The sequence below is a fragment of the Plasmodium gaboni genome, chromosome 13, assembly GCF_001602025.1.
Source record: "Plasmodium gaboni strain SY75 chromosome 13, whole genome shotgun sequence".
Lineage (NCBI taxonomy): Eukaryota > Apicomplexa > Aconoidasida > Haemosporida > Plasmodiidae > Plasmodium > Plasmodium gaboni.
In genome coordinates, this window is record NC_031493.1 from 1,529,388 (window position 1) to 1,552,420 (window position 23,033).

Consider the following 23,033-nt stretch of genomic DNA (forward strand, 5'->3'; position numbering starts at 1 on the left):
TGAAAAATGTAGCATAATTTATATATTTTTCTTTTGAATAAAAGTTATATATATTTAATATTATTATCATTTAATTATTTTTTTTTTTTTTAAATTCATATAAATATAGTATTGGTTTTTATGGTAAACTGTATTTTTATCATTCATTATTAACATATTATATATAAATGAATTGTACTTTTTTTTGTTTTTATTTTTAACATCTATAATAATAATAAAATATTTTAAATATGTTATTATATATAATAATAAAAGACAATTTAATATATTGCACATAAAAGTAAATATATATATATATATATGTATTATTACTATAATTATGTTATATTTAATATCCTGATTTTTTTTGTTTTTTTAATTTTGATGTATTCAATATTGTAGTTGATATTTTTACACAGTTCAAATATTTAATATTTTATGAACAAACAAAGAAAATTTACCTTAACTATTTAAATATTATTTATCATTTAAATAAATAAATAAATATATATATATATATTTATATATGTAATAAAAAATAATGTGTACTTCGTTATAACCCAAATTGTCTAAATAATAATTTTAATAATTTTTACAATTATATATAATTATAAAATATGTATTTTAAATGATAAATAAATAATTATATATATCAATATATTGTATTAATAAAAATCTCGAAAAGAAATTGATATAGTATTGCCTAATTTATTTCAAAAAAAAAAAAAAAAAAAAAAAAAAATTCATTCCATATTATGAATAAATTATAACAACAAAGGAAAAATATATATGTTCTTTATCTATAATTTAATTTTTACTTCAAACATTTATATTTCTTGAATAGAATTTCTATAAATTGAAATATATATATATATATATATATATATCTTTTTAAAGTTAATTTTTATATTATTTAAAAGAAAACAAATGTTCATTTATAATAAATAAATAAAATATATATATATTAAAAAAATTAAAAATCGAATCATATAAATAATTTTACATATAAAACAACTATAGATTAAAACAAATATTTTAATTAAACATAAAAAAAAGAAGATAAATCAAGACTTCCATGTATTATTTTAAAGCAATATTCTCATATAATTTTTATTTTTAATTGTATCTAAATTATAAGAATAAATTATGTGTGTATAAAATATGTTTAAATATTCCTCTGTGATTAAAAGATATATACGTTATTTATTTTTTAAAAGGACTCAAGTAATATTTCTCTTTGGATATATTTATTCACTAAAATATAAGATAATCATATATATGCAGTAATGATAACATTTTTAATAAGTGACTGAATTACACATTTTATATTTCGGTAAGAAAACTTTTTTTTTTTTTTTTTTTTTTTACTCCTAGAAAAATATATAATCATAATATATCATAAAAGAAACAAATGAAAAAAAAAAATTAAAAATATATAACATATTAATATTATATAGAATATATTTTAATATATAAACATTTACATATTTTCTTATAAACATTATATATATATATATTATATGAACAATAACAAATATTTTTGAATAACAAAAAAATGGATGTTTCTCCAATAAAATATTGTTACAATATTTTTATTTCTTTATCATGTCTTAACATGTAAAGGTCATAATATAACATAAAATCAAATTCTTAATATATCAATTTGGACATTTAATTTACATATAAGATAACATATATTGTATTAAAAATATAACAATAAATATAGATTGTATATATGATAATGTTAATAATATGATCAATAAAAGATGTATATATATATGATAATATTTCTGTTATTAATTATAATTCAACGTGTATTTTTATACAAGTGATTTTTCATTTAAATTAATATTATGTGGATTAAATCATTTTTTATTTTATATATTAACATATCATCTATTTATAAGATTATTTAAAACCGCTTATAAAAAGAATGAATTTATATCATTACTTATATAACAAGAATGATTCATCAGTATATATTTTGAACATATATATATATATATATATATATATATATATTTATTTATTTATTTATTTTATTTTATTTTTTTATTTCTCATGGTATGTTATTAGTATATGTGATATTATCATTATTGTTATTAATATTAAAATTGGATATATATACATTGTTATGAATTTGGTTTTTATTATTGAAATTATTAATATTGATAATATTTTGATAAATATAATGATCCATATTATCATTTAAATAATTTATATTTTTTGTGCTTGGAAAATATTTATAATGATTTATATTTGTATTATCAATCGTATTATTACAATGTTTTATATTTTGACAACTTTTATTCATATAATTATTGTCCTTGTTGAGAAAAATATTATTATCATAATTATTTATTTGGTAATCATTAATAAGTTTTTTTCCATAATTTGTAGTATTTGAATTATTATTATATGATGTAGAATTATTCACGTTACAGCTGTCCATATTTATTTCATTCTTATTATATAGATATATAGGTTCTGGTTGAATACTATGTAAGGATGATATTATATTCTCATTAGAATTAACATTATTGATATCACTATGAATTTGTGTATTTATAATATTATCTTGTGTATTTATAATATTATCTTGAGTATTTATAATATCATCATGTGTATTTATAATATCACCTTGTGTGTTTGTTATATCATCATGTGTATTTATAATATCACCTTGTGTGTTTATAATATCATCTTGTTTATTGTAATTAAAGGAGTTATTATTATTTTGATGTTTATATTTATTTAATAATAAATTTAGATCCATACATTTAATCTCAAGTGGTTTGTTTTTTTGTATTTGACTTTTTAATTTATTATAAAATATATCTTTTTTATATAAGATATTTAAAACATTTTTCATATTATAATTCTCATTATTATTTTCATCCAAACTAACTAATATATTGTTTGTATTACTTTGTTCTTCAAATGGAACTATGGAAAACTGTTTTATATTTTCTTTTTTATTATCATTATAAATAATATTATTATTTTCTTCACTTTTTATTATTTCTGATGATAAAGGATTTAATAATTCATGTGAATCTTTTATTTCTGAATTATTAGAAATATTATTTAAATTTTCATTTGACAAATTATTTATTATAACATTATGATTTTGATATATATTAGATGTAATATGGTTATTTATTTTTTGTTTCTTCACATCAGGAATATCTAATTGTAATTTTCTTTTGTTGTTATTATATAATGGTGATGTATCAATTTTAATACTTTCATTTTTACTTTTTTCAAATATATACTTTTTTAATCCTTTTCCATTATTTTTTCTTTTATTTAAATAGTATAAAGTATCTAAATAATTGGGATCATAAAAGTTTTCAATTTTTCTTTTTATATTTCTTTTTAAATTTTTACAGTTCAATATTATATTTCCATTCTCGTCATTTTTTGTATTCATTATTTTAATTGTTCTAATTAAAAAGAAGAAAAATTAATATATATATATATATATATAATATAAATTTAAATTTTATTTTTTAATTTATAAGTGCAATATATACTTAATTTCCAAAAAAAAAAAAAAAAAAAAACAATATAAAAAATAAATATACATATAAATATATATATTATATATATTTTTATATTTGTATATTCTTTCTTGAACAAATTAAATTAAATTATATTAATACAAAAGCATATATTATATTTCATCCAATGTATTTATAATATATAATTTTTTATATCAATGTATATTTTATATATATTACGTAAATTTTTTTTTTCATTTCCCATATAACAATTATTGTAATACATGCAATAAATATAAAAAGAATATAAATATATATTATATATATATTATATAATTTTATTGTTTTTATAAGATTATTCATACATTGTTATTCTTTATTTTTACAATTAAAAAAATAATATTATATATAAAATATATATATAATAATGATTATTTAATTTTAATAGTTTTCTTTTTTCTGTACTCACACAAATTGAAGGGTTAAAAAAAAAAAAAAAAAAAAAAAAAACCTACACATATATATATATTAATAATATATATAATTTTTTTTTTTTTTTATGGAATGATACAAACAAATAGTGGTTTTTTACTTTTAATCAAAAAGTTATTAATATTTTATGTGCTCTTTTTTTTTTTTTTTTTTTTTTTGTTCCACATTAAAATATATATATAAACACAATTTTGTATAATATTATGAAAATATAATATATTATATATTAAAAATTTTTTAATATATTTTATGTACCATTTATTTTATTTATGTTGATAAAAAAAAAAAAAATAAAGTTTCTATAGATAAATACAAAGTTATTCCTAAAACATAATGATCAGTTCTTTTTTTTTTTTTTTTTGTTTTTTATTCATCTGTGCTACTCATATATGAATCATATGAATCTGATACATTCAAATTATCATCAAAAGATTTGAATGGAATTTTATATAATTTATATCCAATACGTATGTGAATACAATTAACATATATATATAAGTCATCCAAGATGTTTTCTTTAATATCGTTGTTTAATATTAATTCATTTATATTCGGCCAGTAAAAGGTTTCTTCTTCAATACATTTATTCTTTTTTTCTAAGAGTACATCCAAATTTATATTAGTATAAGCTAATGATAAATGATATATCCTATTTAAATGTGTATCCTTAAGATCAAATTCATTTAATATCTTATTTATTTTTTCTCTTAATGTATTTAAATATAATTCTTTTTGATCTTCTTTAACGGTATAAGAACAAAAGTATTTTGTGTACTTTTGACTTTTATACAGGTCTACTTTATTTCGAAAAAACAAATAAAAGCTAAAAAAAAAAAAAAAAAAAAAAATATATATATATATATATATATATATATATATTTATAAATAACATATAAATATATATGTTTGTATTTCTTTAATTCTTTGTATCTTGTTTTTTTTTTTTTTTTTTTTTACCTGTTTTGATTTTTAAATTCCTCTTTTATTTTATTAATAAATGAAGGAATCATATATCTTTTCAAATTAAGCGAGCCTGATATAGTAATATGCAAAGGTTCTTTGAAATCTTTTTCAATATTATTTTCTTCAATATGTTCATTTAATTTATCTAGTTGATAATATATATGTTTGTGTATTTCCCCTTTATTTATATCATTATTACATAATAAATTCTTTTCTTTTGACTTTTTATGGCATTCCTCTTGTTGCTTTTCTATCAATTTGAACAATACGTTAAAACATAATTCGCACCTTTTCTTGACACTCTCATTACATTTTACTACAAAATAAAATAAAATATATATATATATATATATATATATATACATCAATGTATTAGTAAATATTTATTTACTATTATTTTTTTTTTTTTTTTCTAATCTCTTTTTATTATATATTCATTTTCAACATATTAAAATATTTTTCATTGTAACCTGGAATATATATATAAGTATTAAAATCTCCTTGATTAGACATTATAACTTAGCCTTACATAATAAATTATTCCTTCTTATTCATACATTTTTATTTAATAAAGAAAAAAAAATAAAATAAAAAAAAATAAATAAAAAAAAAAATAAAATAATATATATGTATATATATATATATATATATATTAAAAATAAAAAAAAATAATTAAAAAAATAAATATATAATGTCAAGTCGTTTCATAATATTCTGCACATATATATATATATATATATATATATACATAAAATTTTTAAGAATAATAAAATGATGATATATTTTTTAAAGATATACATTTCCTATTTGGTTCCTATAATTTTTCCTACATAAAGGATAATGTTTCAATATGACATATTAGAAAAGTGCATCATTCATATGAATAATTAAATTACCAAAAAATACAACATATCCGTCATATTAAATATATATATATATATATATATATATTTATTTATTTATTTATTTATGTGTGTGTTTACATATACATAAGTTTGTTACTTTATTTTTTTATTTTTATTTATTTTTTATAATGTTATAAAATTTGCCTTTTTTTTTCTTAAATATGCATTTTGGTATTCCAACCCTTTTTTACTTGTATATCCTTTTTTCCATTCTTATGAGGCTACAATGTGTCATAATAAAAGATTTGAAAAAAACAAAGAAACAAAAATATTCATACATACCTCATAGGAATAAAGAAAAAGGTATCAATTTAAATTATGTGGAAAAAACAAACCCTGCATATTTTAAAAGCGGAAAAAATAAAAATGAAAATAAAAATAAAAATAAAAAAGGACATATATATAAATTAAGCAATATAGAAAAATTGTTATACGCCAAAAAAAAAAATGTACAAGGAGGAAACGAAAATTTTATAAATTATTCACACACCCAATCTAAAAATATAAATATTTATAATAATGAAACTAAATCTACTTATGTTACTACTATTCCAACTGAACAAAATGAGAAAAAAAAAGGAAGTGAAAAATTTTCTAGTAGTACAAAAAAATTATTATTAACACCAAAAGTTGGAAATAAAATGCCTGAAGGAAAAAAACCAGATTGGTTTCATGTACCTGCTCCTAGTGGTACTAAATATAATAAATTAAAAGAAGATATAAAAAAATTAAACCTACATACAGTATGTGAAGAAGCACAATGTCCTAATATTGGAGAATGTTGGAATATAGGTACAGCAACTATTATGTTATTGGGTGATACATGTACAAGAGGTTGTAGATTTTGTTCAATTAAAACATCATCAAACCCATTACCTCCTGATATCAATGAACCTTTCAATACAGCTAAAGCTATATGTGAATGGAATATTGATTATGTTGTTTTAACTTCTGTTGATAGAGATGATTTACCAGATGGAGGAGCTAGCCATTTTGCTAAAACAGTAGAATTAGTAAAATTTTCAAGACCAGATATTTTAATTGAATGTTTAGTTTCGGATTTTCAAGGAAACATTGATTCTGTACGAAAACTAGCTTTTAGTGGATTGGATGTATATGCACATAATATAGAGACAGTTAAAAGATTACAGAAATATGTTAGAGATAAAAGAGCAAATTATGAACAATCCTTATTTGTATTAAAAACGGCTAAAGAAATCAATCCGAAGTTATATACAAAAACAAGTATTATGTTAGGATTGGGAGAGACAAAAGAAGAAGTTATACAAACTATGCAGGATGCAAGAAAAAATAATATAGATGTTATAACATTTGGTCAATACTTAAGACCCACAAAAAATCATTTAAGTATTGTTGAATATATTTCACCTCAAATATTCGAATATTATAAAGAAGAAGGATTAAAAATGGGATTTAAATATATAGCCAGTGGCCCTTTAGTTCGTTCTTCTTATAAAGCAGGTGAATATTTTATGAAAAATTTAGTTAACCAACGAAACAAAGAAAAAAATATAAAAAATAATACATGAAATATAACATAAGAAAAATTAAAAATTAAAACTAAAACATCAAAAAAAAAAAAAAAAAATATAAATATAAATATAAATAAAAGTTAAATGAAAAAAAAAGAAATATATATATATATATATATATATATATATATATATACACTATTAAAAAAAAAATTCATATGTGTAATATATAATATTTTTTTTTTTTCTTCTTTATTATTATCCAATTTATATTCATATAATACTTCTCTTATCCTACTCATTTATTTTTTATATCCATTTTTGTGTAATCTCAAAAAAAGAAATATACATATATATATATATATAATATTCCGTTTCTACGGATCTTCATGGTATAATTAATTCTTTAAAAAATGCTGCACATATAATTCAACTTCATATCAATATTCTATAAACTCCTTAACAACAATTGATTTTTCTGCAATTGTTTTAATATCTGGTCTTCTTAATAATAACATCTTAATTTTGATAATGGATATTTCAGTTTTCTTACATTTTGTTTCCCAATTTTCATTATAATCATGATGAGAAGTTTGATTATCATCACTAGAAGAATCATCTTTTAACAAGGAATTTGTTATTCTGGTAACTTGATCTATCCAATTATTTTTATTTTTTAGAAATGCATAACTACATTTTATTTCATTAATTTTGTCTTTCAATGTATCTATATTATCAGTCATTAATTTAATAATTTCTCTTAATAAGTTCATATTATAAATGAATATTCGAGTATTATTATTTGATTTTTCTTTTTTATGTTTACAATTGAATTCTTCTATTTGTTGTAATAAACTGTATGAGTTGTTTATGAATGTATTAAAATATAATTCATTTTGTAAAAATGAAATATTTTGATTTAATAAATATTTTAAAATGGTTTTATCTAATTTATATAATATTCTGTTTAAGAATTGAATAAATATATTATCTGGTAAATTTTTTTTTATTTTATATAAATTATTTATAATATATTCATGAAATACATTACTTACAGAAAAGAGATTATATATTCTTATAGATATAAAATGATAAAAAGCATCTAGAAAATTATGAAACATCTTTTTTTCTAGAATATCAAAATTTTGTTTTATTTCTTCAAGATATTTTTTATATTCATATATATTTAAAAAATTATTTATTCTTTGAAAAGAAATATATAATAAACATGTTATCTCAGAATCACCAATCAAATCTGATATATTATTCCAATGATATCTAAATTCATCTTTTACAATAATTAATAATTTTTTTACTACACTATTCATATATTCCTCCATAAATTCACGATTGCTATGAAAACACCATATTCTAGATTTTATCTTTTTTAATAATTCTATGAATATATCACTATATTCATTAATGCAATCATTTTCATCTAATATAATATTATTTTTTAATTTTATACAGCACTTTGTATTTGACATGTCGTTTAATATATCTATAAGAAATTCTTTTTCATTTAGCATAAAGAAATCTCTAATATAAATACCATCATTTATTTTTTCATTCATATTAATAATATTTTCTTCGCTACTTAATTGGACGTTTTTATTTTTCAATAATTCGTTATTTTGTGAATGTTCAGTTGTATTATTATGCGCATTATCATGATTAATATTATTAATACTATCATTATTGTTATTATTATTATTATTATTATCATTATTATTATTATTATTATTATTATCATTATTATTATCATTATTATTACAATTATTATCTTGATTTGTGTTTTCATTTTCCATAGGATTCAATTTGACATATGTATTATTGTAAAAATCATCTAACAAATGTTTACAATTATTCCTATCATATAACCACCATTTTTTATATATTAAAAAAATTTGTTGCATAAAATTTAAAAACGATTTTTTTATATCATCCTTATTATTTTCATCAAAAGTATATAAATGAATAAAATAGGTTATTCTACTTAATATGTACAATCGACATTCTGTTATAATTTCATAATTTAATTTTTCCAACACCATTTTATAATTACTTATGTCTTCAAACAATATTTGTTTTTCTTCTTCCTTCATACAATTATATGTATTATAATAAATATGTGTGTTCTTACTGGGCCACCTATCATTAATATTAAAATTATTATTCAAAAGGTATGAATGGGGAGAATTTTTTATTTCATCACTTATAGGATGAAAATAATTATCATTATTATAAAATTTATCATTATTATAAAATTTATCATTATTATAAAAACTATCATTATTATAAAAATTATCATTATTATAAAAATTATCATTATTATAAAAATTATCATTATTATAAAAATTATCATTATTATAAAAATTATCATTATTTTTATTATTATTATTATTATTACGTTCCACAGATTGTTTCATTTGATCCCTTCCGTATTTCACATCAGAGGATACACTACTCATTGCAGTTGTTTCCTTTTTAGAACTTAAGGATGTATGATTCCCATCCATACTGTCAATATTATTCATATTACGCATAATCGCTTTATATTTATTATTATAAGTAAACATATACTCTAATGTTTGTTTCAATATTATATTATTATTTTTAAAATTTTCCATATGAGCGTAATTTAATAACATCTTTAAAATATAATTACTTATAATAGATTGATAAAATAAATACTTAAGTCCCCATTCAGGTTTATCAAATTTGAATAGTGGACTTTTATTATTTTGAAAAAAGGAACGAAAAATATTAATTATACTGCTAGCTAATTCTTGTATGTAAAAAGATGATTTATAATATTTTTGTTTAACAAATAATATATTTTCATTATCTTCTTTTTCCTCTGTAATACATATATTTATTTTTTCTATATAATTACAACATATTAAAATGTTAATAAATTCTAGACTTTCTTTTTTTATCAAACCCATATATTCCTTATCAAATATAACACTGCTATTTATTTTATCGTGAAATTTATTCATATGGCGATTATAATAAAGAAGTCTTCTTTTTTTTTCTTCATTTTTTTGTGCTACATTATTTGTTTTGACTGTATTTATAAATGTGGTGGAATGGTTTATATCTGTATTTTTATAACTTTTATAATAATTAGATATACCATCATCATCAATATTGTCATCACGTGTATTATCACATGTATTATCACATGTATTATCACATATATTATCATTATCATCACACATATCATCATATACATCTTCGTTATTCTCACTCATATCCATGTCATTTATAACGTCCTCTAGCGAGTTTGTTGATACATACGAAATATTATTACCCCAATGTATACTTGATAGTAACAACTTTGATTTGTTTATATAATATTCTGCTAACAATGGAATGAAGAATTCTATAATTTTAATAACTTTCTTTTTGAAATTTTTTTTAAATATATGTAATACATTTACTATATCTAAAATAATATTTAATGATTCATCATATTTCCTATTAACTGCACATTTTTTTGCATAATCTAAACTGATTAATGTATTTTTTACACAGATAATATATTCTTTTTGTTTGATTAATTTTTTTATTATTTTCATTTCATTTAACATATATTCCACTATATTATTACTATTTTCTTCTTCAAGAATATGTATATTTCCTAATTCTTTTTTTATATTATATATAGTATCTAAATTGTCTTGTTTCTTTTTTATTACTTTGTCAGCTTCTTTATCTAATTCTTTTTTAATCTCATCAATTTCTAATTTATATTTATCAATATATTTATCAATAACATTATAAACTGATATTATATCTATACTTTTCAATTGATCATGTTGTAAATAATTGGCTAGTATCAACATATCTTTTGATATATTATTAAGACTTTTTTTTTCTTTCAACAAATTATATATATTTCTTTGATCTTCTTCTCTTTTATTAAAATTGTCTATTGAATATTTACTAATATTTATTTCTTCATTTTCATCATAAATATAATATGATAAATTCATTTTATTTTCATCCTTTATTTTCTTTTTTAAAAAATTGGACAAGTATTCCTTAATTCGTTCCTTTTTATCTTCCTCATCTTTTAATTTGACGATTTTCTCTTTATGTAAATATAAAGCATTCTTCAGTACCTTTTCTAAATTATTTTTCTTATATTCAATTTCTTCAATTTCGGTTTCTCTTTTCTCGTTATCTTTATCTTTACGATCAAAATAACTTGCTAAAAACATTTCTTTTATATGTATTTATTCAAATTCTTATTTTATTTTATTTTATTTTATTTTATTTTATTCTTATTATAATTATATTTTTTATGTAATATAAATCATTTGCTCAATTAATCAAGGGAAAATAGGAATGAAAAAAATAAATTAAAATAAAATAAAATAATATATTCTTACATTTGCTTAAATTTTTCCATTTTTTTTTTTTTTTTTTTTTTTTGTTATAAAAATAATAGGTATATTTTTTATTTGAGAAGTTACAATTTGAAATACATCAATATAATATATATTTAATATATATATTATTACATTTTTATGTACCTATTAAAATTATTATATATATATATATATATATATAATATATAATGTACATATTTTTTTATATACCTATTTTTTTGTACGCTTATTTTTAAATTGTATATAAAATAAGTACGTATTAAAAATGATATTGGGTAAAAATAAAATAAAAATAAAAATAAAATTTTCCTGTAGAAAATGATTATTAAAAAAAAAAAAAAAGAAATTAAATAATTCAAGGAAGAAATGTATGCATATATATATATATATATATATTATTACATACCTTATAGTATAAATTATATATTAAAGATGTGTTTATATTTCATTTTGTGTTTTTTTGTTTTTGATATTAACAAATAATAACAAATTACAAAAAAACTTTTCAAATAAAAATATATGTATGTATATATATATATATATATATTTATATTTTGATTTGTTTTTTTTTTTTTTTTTATTGCAACACAAGATAAATCATTTATATTTAAAAATGAACATCATTATAATAAATATAATTTGAAATATATTTACCTATAATTTTTTTTTTTTTTTATGATTGTCACATGTTCATAATTTATTGTTAAATAAATGATCTGTTATAAATTTACGCTTTGAATTTTATAAAATTAATTTGTTTCTTTTCATTCCATTTCATTTACAATATTTAAATTTCCATATATTGTTATTTTTGTTTTTGTTTATATTAATAATATATGAGTGACATTTTTTTTTGATATTTTATTTGTCCATAAGATTCTTAATACATAAATAACATTTACATTTCAGAACATATATATAAATATACCTATACTTGTTAAATTGTACATAAACCTATAAATATATATATATATATATATATATATATATATATGTATATAGCATTCTCTTTGTGACGTGTAACTATATGAAGATGTTCATGTCTACTCCTTAATGTATTAAGGAAGTGAAATAATATATACATATATATATTATTTATTTTATTTTATTATTTTATTTTATTTTATTTTATTTTATTTTTTGTGTTTTGTTTTATCGTATTATATCTGAATATTCCTCTTCCCAATAAAAATTTATATACTTTATAAATCCATTTTTATAAAAAAATGATAGAAATATTTTGTACTGCAATTGTTGTGATCACCATATTGATTGTGGGGGTATTTGTTTTTATGATTATAGGAACAAGAAAAAAAAAATTAATATTAGATAATATGCTTTATATAAATAGCAAGTATAAAATTGATCTGGATAAAATCATTGTGAAAATGAAAAACAAAAATGTAATTAATATTGATGATGTAGATGATGAGGAATTATTGGCTATCTTATTTACATCTAAACAATTTGAAAAAATATTAAAAAATAATGAAGATAGCAAATATTTAGAAAATAAAGTTTTCTGTAGTGTGTTCCTTGAACCAAGTACAAGAACAAGATGTTCTTTTGATGCTGCAATTTTAAAATTAGGTTCCAAGGTTTTAAATATCACTGATATGAATTCTACTTCATTTTATAAGGGAGAAACTGTTGAAGATGCCTTTAAAATATTGTCAACATACGTGGACGGAATTATATACAGAGATCCATCAAAGGTAAGAAAATAAATTTAATTAATATATAAACTGAAAGTTTATTATTACTAAATAAATAAATATATGTACATATATATATATATATATATGTGTGTGTATGTTATTGTAATTATTTATTTATTTGTTTGTTCATTTTACTTTTTAGAAAAATGTCGATCTTGCTGTTTCTTCTTCAAGCAAGCCAATTATTAATGCAGGTAATGGAACAGGGGAACATCCAACTCAGTCTCTCTTAGATTTTTATACAATTCATAATTACTTCCCATTTATTCTAGATAGAAATATAAATAAAAAACTTAATATAGCCTTCGTTGGAGACTTGAAAAATGGAAGAACTGTACATTCACTCAGCAAACTACTTAGCAGATACAACGTCAGTTTTAATTTTGTATCATGTAAATCGTTGAATATTCCTAAAGATATAGTAAATACAGTTACTTATAACTTAAAAAAAAACAATTTTTATAGCGATGATTCTATCAAATATTTTGATAATTTAGAGGAAGGCATAAAAGACGTTCATATAATTTATATGACTAGAATACAAAAAGAAAGATTTAATGATGTAGATGAATATAATCAATATAAAAACGCATTCATTTTGAGTAATAAAATTTTAGAAAACACAAGAGACGATACAAAGGTAATATTATTTAAAAAAAAAATTAAAATTTATATTTACGTAAATTTTCATATTTATTTTATATATGAAGATATAATATTTAATACATGTAAAATTTATATACATATATTTATAGATACTTCACCCTCTTCCAAGAGTTAATGAAATAAAAGTGGAAGTAGATAGTAATCCAAAAAGTGTTTATTTCACACAAGCAGAAAATGGATTATATGTAAGAATGGCTTTATTATATCTCATTTTTTCATCAAATAGCTAGTTCAAAATATATATATATATATATATATATATATAGTTATATATATAGCTAGCTGAGAATTTTTTTTTTTTCTGAATGATCATGTAACTAAAGAAAAAAAAAAAAAAAAAAAAAATTATTAATATTTTAAATTTGTTATTATGTGAATAATATCATATTACTAAAATACATATATTAAAGAAAAAATAGACATTATATATGCAAACTGATTTGTATATTTTTTTATTTTTGTTTAAACCTACTTGTATATACATAAATATGTCTTAAAATATCCAAATATTTTATTAATAATTCATATGCATTTTTCAAATTATGGAACAAAAATAATTTAACATATTGTTTTTATATATTTGAATATTTATTTTTTTTAATGCATTAATAAATTTATCATGATCTTATATATATTTGAATATCCTTAATAGAATTACCAATATTCAACAATAATTATTAAGTAATAATATATATATATATTTAAATATAATAAGAAATATAAATATGTGTGTACAACATAATTTTATTAAAAAACAAAAAAATTATATATCATATGTATAAGATATAGAACGTTAAAATTTCTGACATTATTATTTTAAATATATATATATATATATATATTTGTAAATGTCGTAAGTATTGATGTTTTTTATATACTATATGATATGTGTATTCATAGAATGGAAAACATACATATGGTGTTGGAAACAATTAAAAAAGGAACCTTAATAAGAATTATCTTAAACATATATGTTATAAGCTTATACAATATATATATATATATATAAATTTTTAATATTAAATTTATAAAATTATTATTTTAAAAGATAAACAAAAATTACTTTTTTTATTATTCCTTTGTTCTTTCTTTTTCTTTCTATGATAATAAAATTATATATTGAAAATATTAAGAGAACGTTACTTTCTAATTATAGGAGTAATATATATAGAAATATATATAAATAAATGATGTCCTTCTTTTTGTCAACACCATTTTATATAATAAAGATTAATTCTTAAAATATAAAAATAAATTACATAAAGGTCGAACATAATTCTCATATGTTAAAACGTTTTCATTACATATGTAATATATTTAAGATTAAGGGACTCATAAATATTTATTTTTAATATTTTATTTATATATTCATTTGCAAAGGATTTAATATTATATATTTTATTTAATAATATATAAAATACATATATAAATGTATTCTACTATTGTAATATTTATATAAAATATATTATAATATAATACTTTATATAGACATTCTTTAGTAATAAAATTATGAAGGAGATTTATTAAAAAATATTTATTAAATTAAATGAAAATTAATAATGGTGTTTAAATTATATACATATATATATATATATACATTTATTTTACTTTTTTTTTTAAATATTCATAAATATCCTTTATTCCCCCCTTAGATTTTAAAAAGTGAGGAGAAAAAAAAAAAAAAAAAAAATTAAATTAAATTAAATAAAACAAAATATAATAAAATAAAATAAAAATCAAAAAATGTTATATATATAATATATATATAATATTGTATATATAATGTATATGAGGAATATACATATATTGTTATTAAAAATATAATATATATATATAAATATACATATTATATATTTTTTGTAGAAACCCCTAGAAAAAATATATATACATTTTATATATATTTATATTAATGTACCTAATATATATGTATAATTTTCAAATTAAACATGTAATAAGTAAAATTTTTTTTCTTTTTTTTTAAATACCATTATTTATATAAATTTATAAACATATACATTTTTCTTTTATTTTTTTTTATAAAAATATATGTGATATATTTTGTATTTATATGTTTTTTTTTTTTTTTTTTTTTTTAACTTTGTAATTTTTAGTATAATAACAAGTGAAAAGTAGAATATGAAGAAATTGATAATATAATGAAAAATTTTAATTTCTAAAGGAATGTTAAAATAGTATATTATTATATATATTAATCTGAATATATAATATGATATTAAATATTTATACATTTATATATATATTTTTTTTATTTATTTTTTCCTTATTTTTTTTTTTTTTTTTTTACCTTTGAATCCATATAAATACATATTATTTTTATGTTTATTTATAATATTACATTTTATCTATAACATAATTTAAGATATGTAAGGTTTAAAATAAATATATATGTATATAAAGCTGTATAAATTTTAATTTTTTTTTTATATATCTATAAATAAAATAAATGACATAATAAAAAAGCTAAAATAAATAATAAACCTATAAAATAGTAGAAATATATATAGATATATTTATTTATTTACAATAAAATATATTTTTTCAATTTTTTTTTTTTTTTTTTTTAATTAAAAACAATACATTTTTAAAAAATTAGTAAATACTTGACACATTTATATGTAGCATACTTTTCTTTTTGTTTTATTATATATATTTGCACTTGTTATATAATAAATTTGTCTATTTCGTTATATTTTTTTTATTAAAATTAAGTGTATGAAAAATAAAAACGAAGTTCTGAATATTTATATCTTGATATAAATGACATACATATTATATATATATATATATATATTTATATATATATATATATATTTATTTATTTATAATATTTATAGTTTTATGGAATTATCCTTGTATTCCCATATATTTATAAATAAAATATATATCATATATATCAAGTAAATTACTCTACATAAATAAAAAGAAAGAAAGAAAAAAAAAAAAAAAAAAAAAAAAAAAAAAAAAAAAAAAAAAGATAATATATAAAAGATATAACATATTGTATATATATATTATAATATATAATGTCATTTTATTTATTATTTTTATTTTTTTTTTTAAATATTATACATATTTAACGTTATTATAACATCAAATTGATTAATATGTGTATTACATATCAGAAATATAAAGGGATATAATACAGTAATAAAATATATATATATATATATATATATAGGACTATATAAGAAATAAATTTAATTTACACGTGAAAGGCCTTCAAGATACAAAGGCGTGTTCATTATTACAAATTATTAAAAAATATATAACAAGACATAAAATATATATAATATGAACAAATTAAGAATATAATGTTATATTATACATATATATGTATTTTTTTATAAATTTTTTTTTTTATGTAAATGTCACATATTATATATATATATATATATATATATATATATATATATATAATTTTGATGAAACATATTAATATTTATATCATACAAATAATCAGTAACACAAGAGCACATATATATATATTCATTTATATATATTAAATTTTCATTCTACGTAGTAGATATTATGTATATATTTGTAAGTAGAAAATGATAGCTGTACCTTATGAATTTATGAATATAAAAAATTATGAGTGTCTTTACAACAATTTAAAAATTATGAATGATATGATTAGAAATAATGATTATAATATAAACAGTTATATTTATAATGTGTATATATCAAAATTGATTTTTGTCATGGTTAATATTTATAATGAACATAGTATGAATAATAATAATAATAATAATAATAATATGGACAGATATATAATATATAATAATAATATTGAATATATAATTAATAACACACAAAATATTTATATGATAAAAAACGAATATTTATCAAATAGTTATGAAGATGGAAATATATTAAATACCAAAGAATATAATGATTCAAGTTTAATAAAAAATAAAAGAGATAATAAATTTTTGTGTTATAATAAATGTATTAGGAGACACAATAAAATAAAGGTATATGAAAAATTGAATAAGCAGAATTATTATATGAATGTGTTACATATTGTGAATAATATAAGAAATTTAAGGATATCCAAAATTAAGAGAAAAAAAAAGAGATTAAATATAATTATGAGAAGAAAAAAAAAACGAAAGCGAAAAAAAACGAAAATGATAATATTAAATAATCATAAAATTTATAGTACGAATAGAAATAATAGTTCTAATAATAATTATATGGATAATAAAATTTATAAAATATTATTAAAAAATAATAAGATTTTATATATGAAATATGATGATACCATAAATTATGAAGAATCTAAAAATAGAACTGTACTATTTGATATGATGAAATATTTATCATCTATCAAATACAAAAATAATAATAATAATAATAGTAATAATAATAATAATAATAATAATAATAATAATATTTTATATCCATTAATTAAAATTAATACAGGCAATAATGAATATAATAAAAAGAATATTTATAAATATTTTAATTTTGATAGAACAATTTATTATATATATAATCAAATAAAAAAAGTAATCAAAAAATTAAAAAACTTAATTATCAGTAGAAATATAACATATTACCAATATTTTAAAAGTATAACATATAATAATATATATAAATACAAATATTATATCAGTAATTATGTTATATCATTCTACTATAATTATTTACATAATGAATATGTTAACAGTCAAAATTCTTTTTTAAAATATTTTAAGAATATGTATAATTTTAAGAAATTTCTTAAAATTTTTGTCCAACTTTTTCTGGATAAAATATTTTGTATAAGTAAATCTATAATTAAAAAAAAAAATAATAAAAACAAGAATTATTCTAATGAAAAATTAAAAAAGAAATTAAAAAGTATAAGTATATATAGAAGAATATGTGAAAAAAAAACACATTATGATATTTTTAATACCTTATCTCTAAATTTAAATAACAATAATTATATAATAAATAATAAAGATAACCCTCATAAAAATTATAGTCATTTTATTAAATCATATGTTAGAAAAATTTTTCACTACTATTTTTCAATATTATCTAAAAGGCTATTAAATTATTACATATATAATATGAACACATATTATAAAAAATATGATAAAGTCCAAGGAATAAATAAGAACAATAATTATTTTAATACTTCTATTCCTACCTTTGATAGTACGAATAATACTTACTCTAAATATAAATCAGACAAATCATCAATTATATATAATAGAAAAAATAAAATACATCAAAAAAATGAAGATATATATTGTAATATAAAATTGCCTAATAAGCGTAAAGAAATTAACAGAGGAGATAGTAATGAAATTGTTATGAGTAATAAAATAAACTATAAAAGGTTTTATAAGACCCCATTCACACATAACAATAATAATAATAGTAATATTATAAATGATTCTTATAGACACTTATTTAATGAACGTATTTTGAATAAGGAGTGTATATATCTAAATGATCAAAACGAAAAAAGAAGTGACAACTATTCAGATTATTCGGGTGATAAACAAGGGGATATTAATGTTAAAAATAATAATGCAGACAATAATAGTAATAATAATAATAATAATAATAATAATAATGATAATCATAATAATAATGGTAAAAATAATGATAATCATAATCATAATAATGATAATAATAATAATAATGATAATAATAGTAATGGTAATAATAATAATAATAACAACAATAACAATAATAATAACAATAACAATAATAACAACAACAATAATAATAACAATAATAATAGTAATAATGACAATGGGGATAACAACCGAAAGAACGATAATAATGATAATGATGAAGGTAAAAAGAAAGGTGATAATAATGTTATTAAAACAGATGAAGATGATAAAGAGGATGATGACGAAGATGTTAGAATAGAACAAAATGATAATGAAAATATAAATCATAATGATGAGGATGATATAATTCATATGAATGATGAGAATAACATGAATGATATGAATAATATGAATGAACACGAAAATTATTATCGTCTTATAAAAGAAATAGAATTTCTAGAAAAAAAAGAAAATATGAAAGAGTGCATTAATGAAAACATAAATGAATGTATAGATACAAATAGGAATCATAATAAAGAAGAGGATATGATTGATGAAGAAAAGAATAAAATAAAATTACGTAATGATGAAAATATAAAAATAAAATCAGAAAAAATAGAAATAAAAATTAAAGAAGAACATATTAATATTACAAATATAAATCAAAATCTAACACATAATAATACATCACCTATTATAAGTCATCCATTGAAATTACCTTTATTACCTGAAATGAGTCATCCAAATGTATTTTCATCACATTCTCCTAGATCCAACAATATAGCTAGTAGTAGCAGTAGTACTAGTAGTAGTAGTAGTAGTTGTAGTGGTGCTAGTAGCAGTAATAGTGGTAGTAGTAATAGTAGTAGTAGTTGTGGGGGTTCACCAAAAAATTTACCTAATCAATTGAATGATCCTGATTTTGAAGAAGCATGTGATATAAGACTTATGAATTCTTCAGAAAATTTGACGTTTTCTCAGTCTCCACCAACGAGCTCTTTACATGCATCATCTTTACATTTGACAGATGTAAATGAATTAGTTTTATCACCTAATCAACAATTATATAATAATAGCCCAATGAAATCACCAACTAATACACCAATTAGAAGTCCTTCCTCACCTGTTTTTGAGGCTAATTATAATGAGGAAAATATCGAAAAGGTAAATTCAAATTATTTAATTTCTTCACCTTATAGAAATGATATTTTTTCAGAGTTGGATATGTTAGGATCTATATTTGAATCACTAGATGAATTAGAAAATAAAAGTGATTACACCGAAAGTAGTAGTAATGATAATTGCAAATATAGCAATGATTTTTCTTTAGATAAATGTAGTAGTGGCATAAAAAAAGGTACTATTGAAAAAGATGAAATTATTTATAATTTTAAAAAAGATAATTTAAAAAAAGTATTTCATGCTTGGTGTAATAAAGGAAAACATGAAATTAATTATGATAATAAAAAATTTAATTCAGTAATGGAATGGATAAATTATATAGAGGAATTAATGTCTCATGAACTAGGTATAACAAATGATGATAAAAAAAATGATGATATAAAAGGTGATATGGAATTAAGTGTAGATATATTTACCAACCAAAATAATTATAACATGGATGAACACAAACATGTAAATGAAAATATAGAAAATGAAGAAAATATTTTAATCAATAAAAATATCTTAACAAACATAAATCATCAAAATGTTGATGAATTTATAAATAATTCTAGTGACCCTTTTGATTTTATCAATGAACATAATGTAAATAATGATAATAATATCATAGAAAATAATAATATCTCCAATGATAAAAATATTATTCTCCATAATAATGACATTGTCGAGGATACAACAACATCAAATAGTATGTCACCTAATAAATCTGCATTTAGTGATATTACATCTAGTGTTCATAATTCAAATGATACTATGAATTTATTTTCTGAATATAATAACGCTGAGGATCATGTTACATATAGTAATCACCATAAAGAAAAACAAGAAGAAGAAAATAAATATTTTAATGATCAACATACTATAAATAATAAAATTACATGGAATCATTCAGAACACAATTTTGTATGGAATAATAATGATATAGATGAAAAAAATGATGATTATATAAAAAAAAATGATATATTACAAAAAAACAGTGACGTAAATAATATATCAGATATAAATACTAACGATTTTGATATCAATAGTGTTGAAGATAAGGATGTTATAAATATACAAGAAAATACCAAGGATAATATAACATCTTCCAATTATATAGAAGTTACAGATCCTTGGAAAAAATAAAACAATTACACAAACACATATATATATAATATATATATATATATATATTTGATTTTTATAAAAATCAAGATATACAGTTTTTTTTTTATACATTAGACAATATATTGAACAACAATGCCTTATGAATTATAAAAATATATATGTTCACTTATTTTTTTATTTTTTTATTTTCTATTTTTTTCATATTATGAAGATGTTTTATATTAATTCACACACCTACACATATGTTATATATATGTATATCTATTTTTTATGTCCAATATATATATATATATATATATATATATAGTAAATCATCTTATTTTTTTATATATATTATATTTTATACCTATTTGTATACAATTTTTATAATATTATTATATATTTTAAACCTTATAAGTTTATGAATTAATACATTTAAATAATATTAATTAATTTTAATTTAATTTGTAATTAAAACTTAATTGCACTTTTATGATCTTCAATTATTATTACAATTATTTTATATATTAATTTATTTTACTTCTTTATATATATATATATATATATATATATATGTATATTTATATATATTGCAAAATTTTCAATGAAAATAAAACTATCAAACCAAAAGCAACAAAACAAAAAAAAAAATAATAATAATATACATTAGGTAATATTTAATTTTTTATTAACCTTTTTAAATATCCTACACATGTAGAATAAATGTGCGTACTATTAAAATTTTTTTATTTTTATTATGAATATTTTTAAAGAATATTGTTTGATTATATATCATTTTGGTACTTACACGTTAATATAATTTTTTTTTTTTTTTATAATTAAATATTTATATATAATGATATATGTATTTTTTCATTTTTATTTTTCCTTTAAATGATGAAAATTTAAAATACTTATTTTCCACATATTTATAATTATATTTATATATCTATTTTGTGAAAAGACAAAATATAATTTTTTTTTTTTTTTTTTTTTATTAACCTTTTAAAATTGAATATTTTGTTTTGGTGTCCATTCTCACAATATTTTACAAAATATTCTAGCAT

General features: G+C 17.4%; 6 protein-coding genes across 6 annotated transcripts; 3 read left to right on the plus strand and 3 right to left on the minus strand.

Annotated features, from left to right (window-relative positions):
- Positions 1 to 2,038: 2,038 nt before the first annotated feature.
- On the minus strand, positions 2,039 to 3,412 carry PGSY75_1344400 (hypothetical protein; the record flags this gene model as incomplete). The annotated part of the gene is made up of 1 exon (XM_018787477.1): positions 2,039 to 3,412. One exon carries the CDS (start codon positions 3,410 to 3,412, stop codon positions 2,039 to 2,041), a length of 1,374 nt encoding a protein of 457 aa, XP_018640219.1.
- A 928-nt stretch (positions 3,413 to 4,340) lies between these two features.
- Positions 4,341 to 5,450, minus strand: PGSY75_1344500 (hypothetical protein; the record flags this gene model as incomplete). The annotated part of the gene is made up of 3 exons (XM_018787478.1): positions 4,341 to 4,797; positions 4,932 to 5,253; positions 5,408 to 5,450. The coding sequence occupies 3 exons, from the start codon at positions 5,448 to 5,450 to the stop codon at positions 4,341 to 4,343; spliced, it is 822 nt and encodes a 273-aa protein (XP_018640220.1).
- A 553-nt stretch (positions 5,451 to 6,003) lies between these two features.
- Positions 6,004 to 7,392, plus strand: PGSY75_1344600 (lipoyl synthase; the record flags this gene model as incomplete). The annotated part of the gene is made up of 1 exon (XM_018787479.1): positions 6,004 to 7,392. One exon carries the CDS (start codon positions 6,004 to 6,006, stop codon positions 7,390 to 7,392), a length of 1,389 nt encoding a protein of 462 aa, XP_018640221.1.
- Positions 7,393 to 7,775: 383 nt separating this feature from the next.
- Positions 7,776 to 11,564, minus strand: PGSY75_1344700 (hypothetical protein; the record flags this gene model as incomplete). Its single annotated transcript, XM_018787480.1, has 1 exon — positions 7,776 to 11,564. The coding sequence occupies one exon, from the start codon at positions 11,562 to 11,564 to the stop codon at positions 7,776 to 7,778; it is 3,789 nt and encodes a 1,262-aa protein (XP_018640222.1).
- Positions 11,565 to 12,961: 1,397 nt separating this feature from the next.
- PGSY75_1344800 (aspartate carbamoyltransferase) lies at positions 12,962 to 14,349 on the plus strand (the record flags this gene model as incomplete). The annotated part of the gene is made up of 3 exons (XM_018787481.1): positions 12,962 to 13,450; positions 13,596 to 14,093; positions 14,209 to 14,349. 3 exons carry the CDS (start codon positions 12,962 to 12,964, stop codon positions 14,347 to 14,349), a joined length of 1,128 nt encoding a protein of 375 aa, XP_018640223.1.
- A 3,342-nt stretch (positions 14,350 to 17,691) lies between these two features.
- On the plus strand, positions 17,692 to 22,005 carry PGSY75_1344900 (hypothetical protein; the record flags this gene model as incomplete). Its single annotated transcript, XM_018787482.1, has 1 exon — positions 17,692 to 22,005. The coding sequence occupies one exon, from the start codon at positions 17,692 to 17,694 to the stop codon at positions 22,003 to 22,005; it is 4,314 nt and encodes a 1,437-aa protein (XP_018640224.1).
- Between the last annotated feature and the right edge of the window lie 1,028 nt (positions 22,006 to 23,033).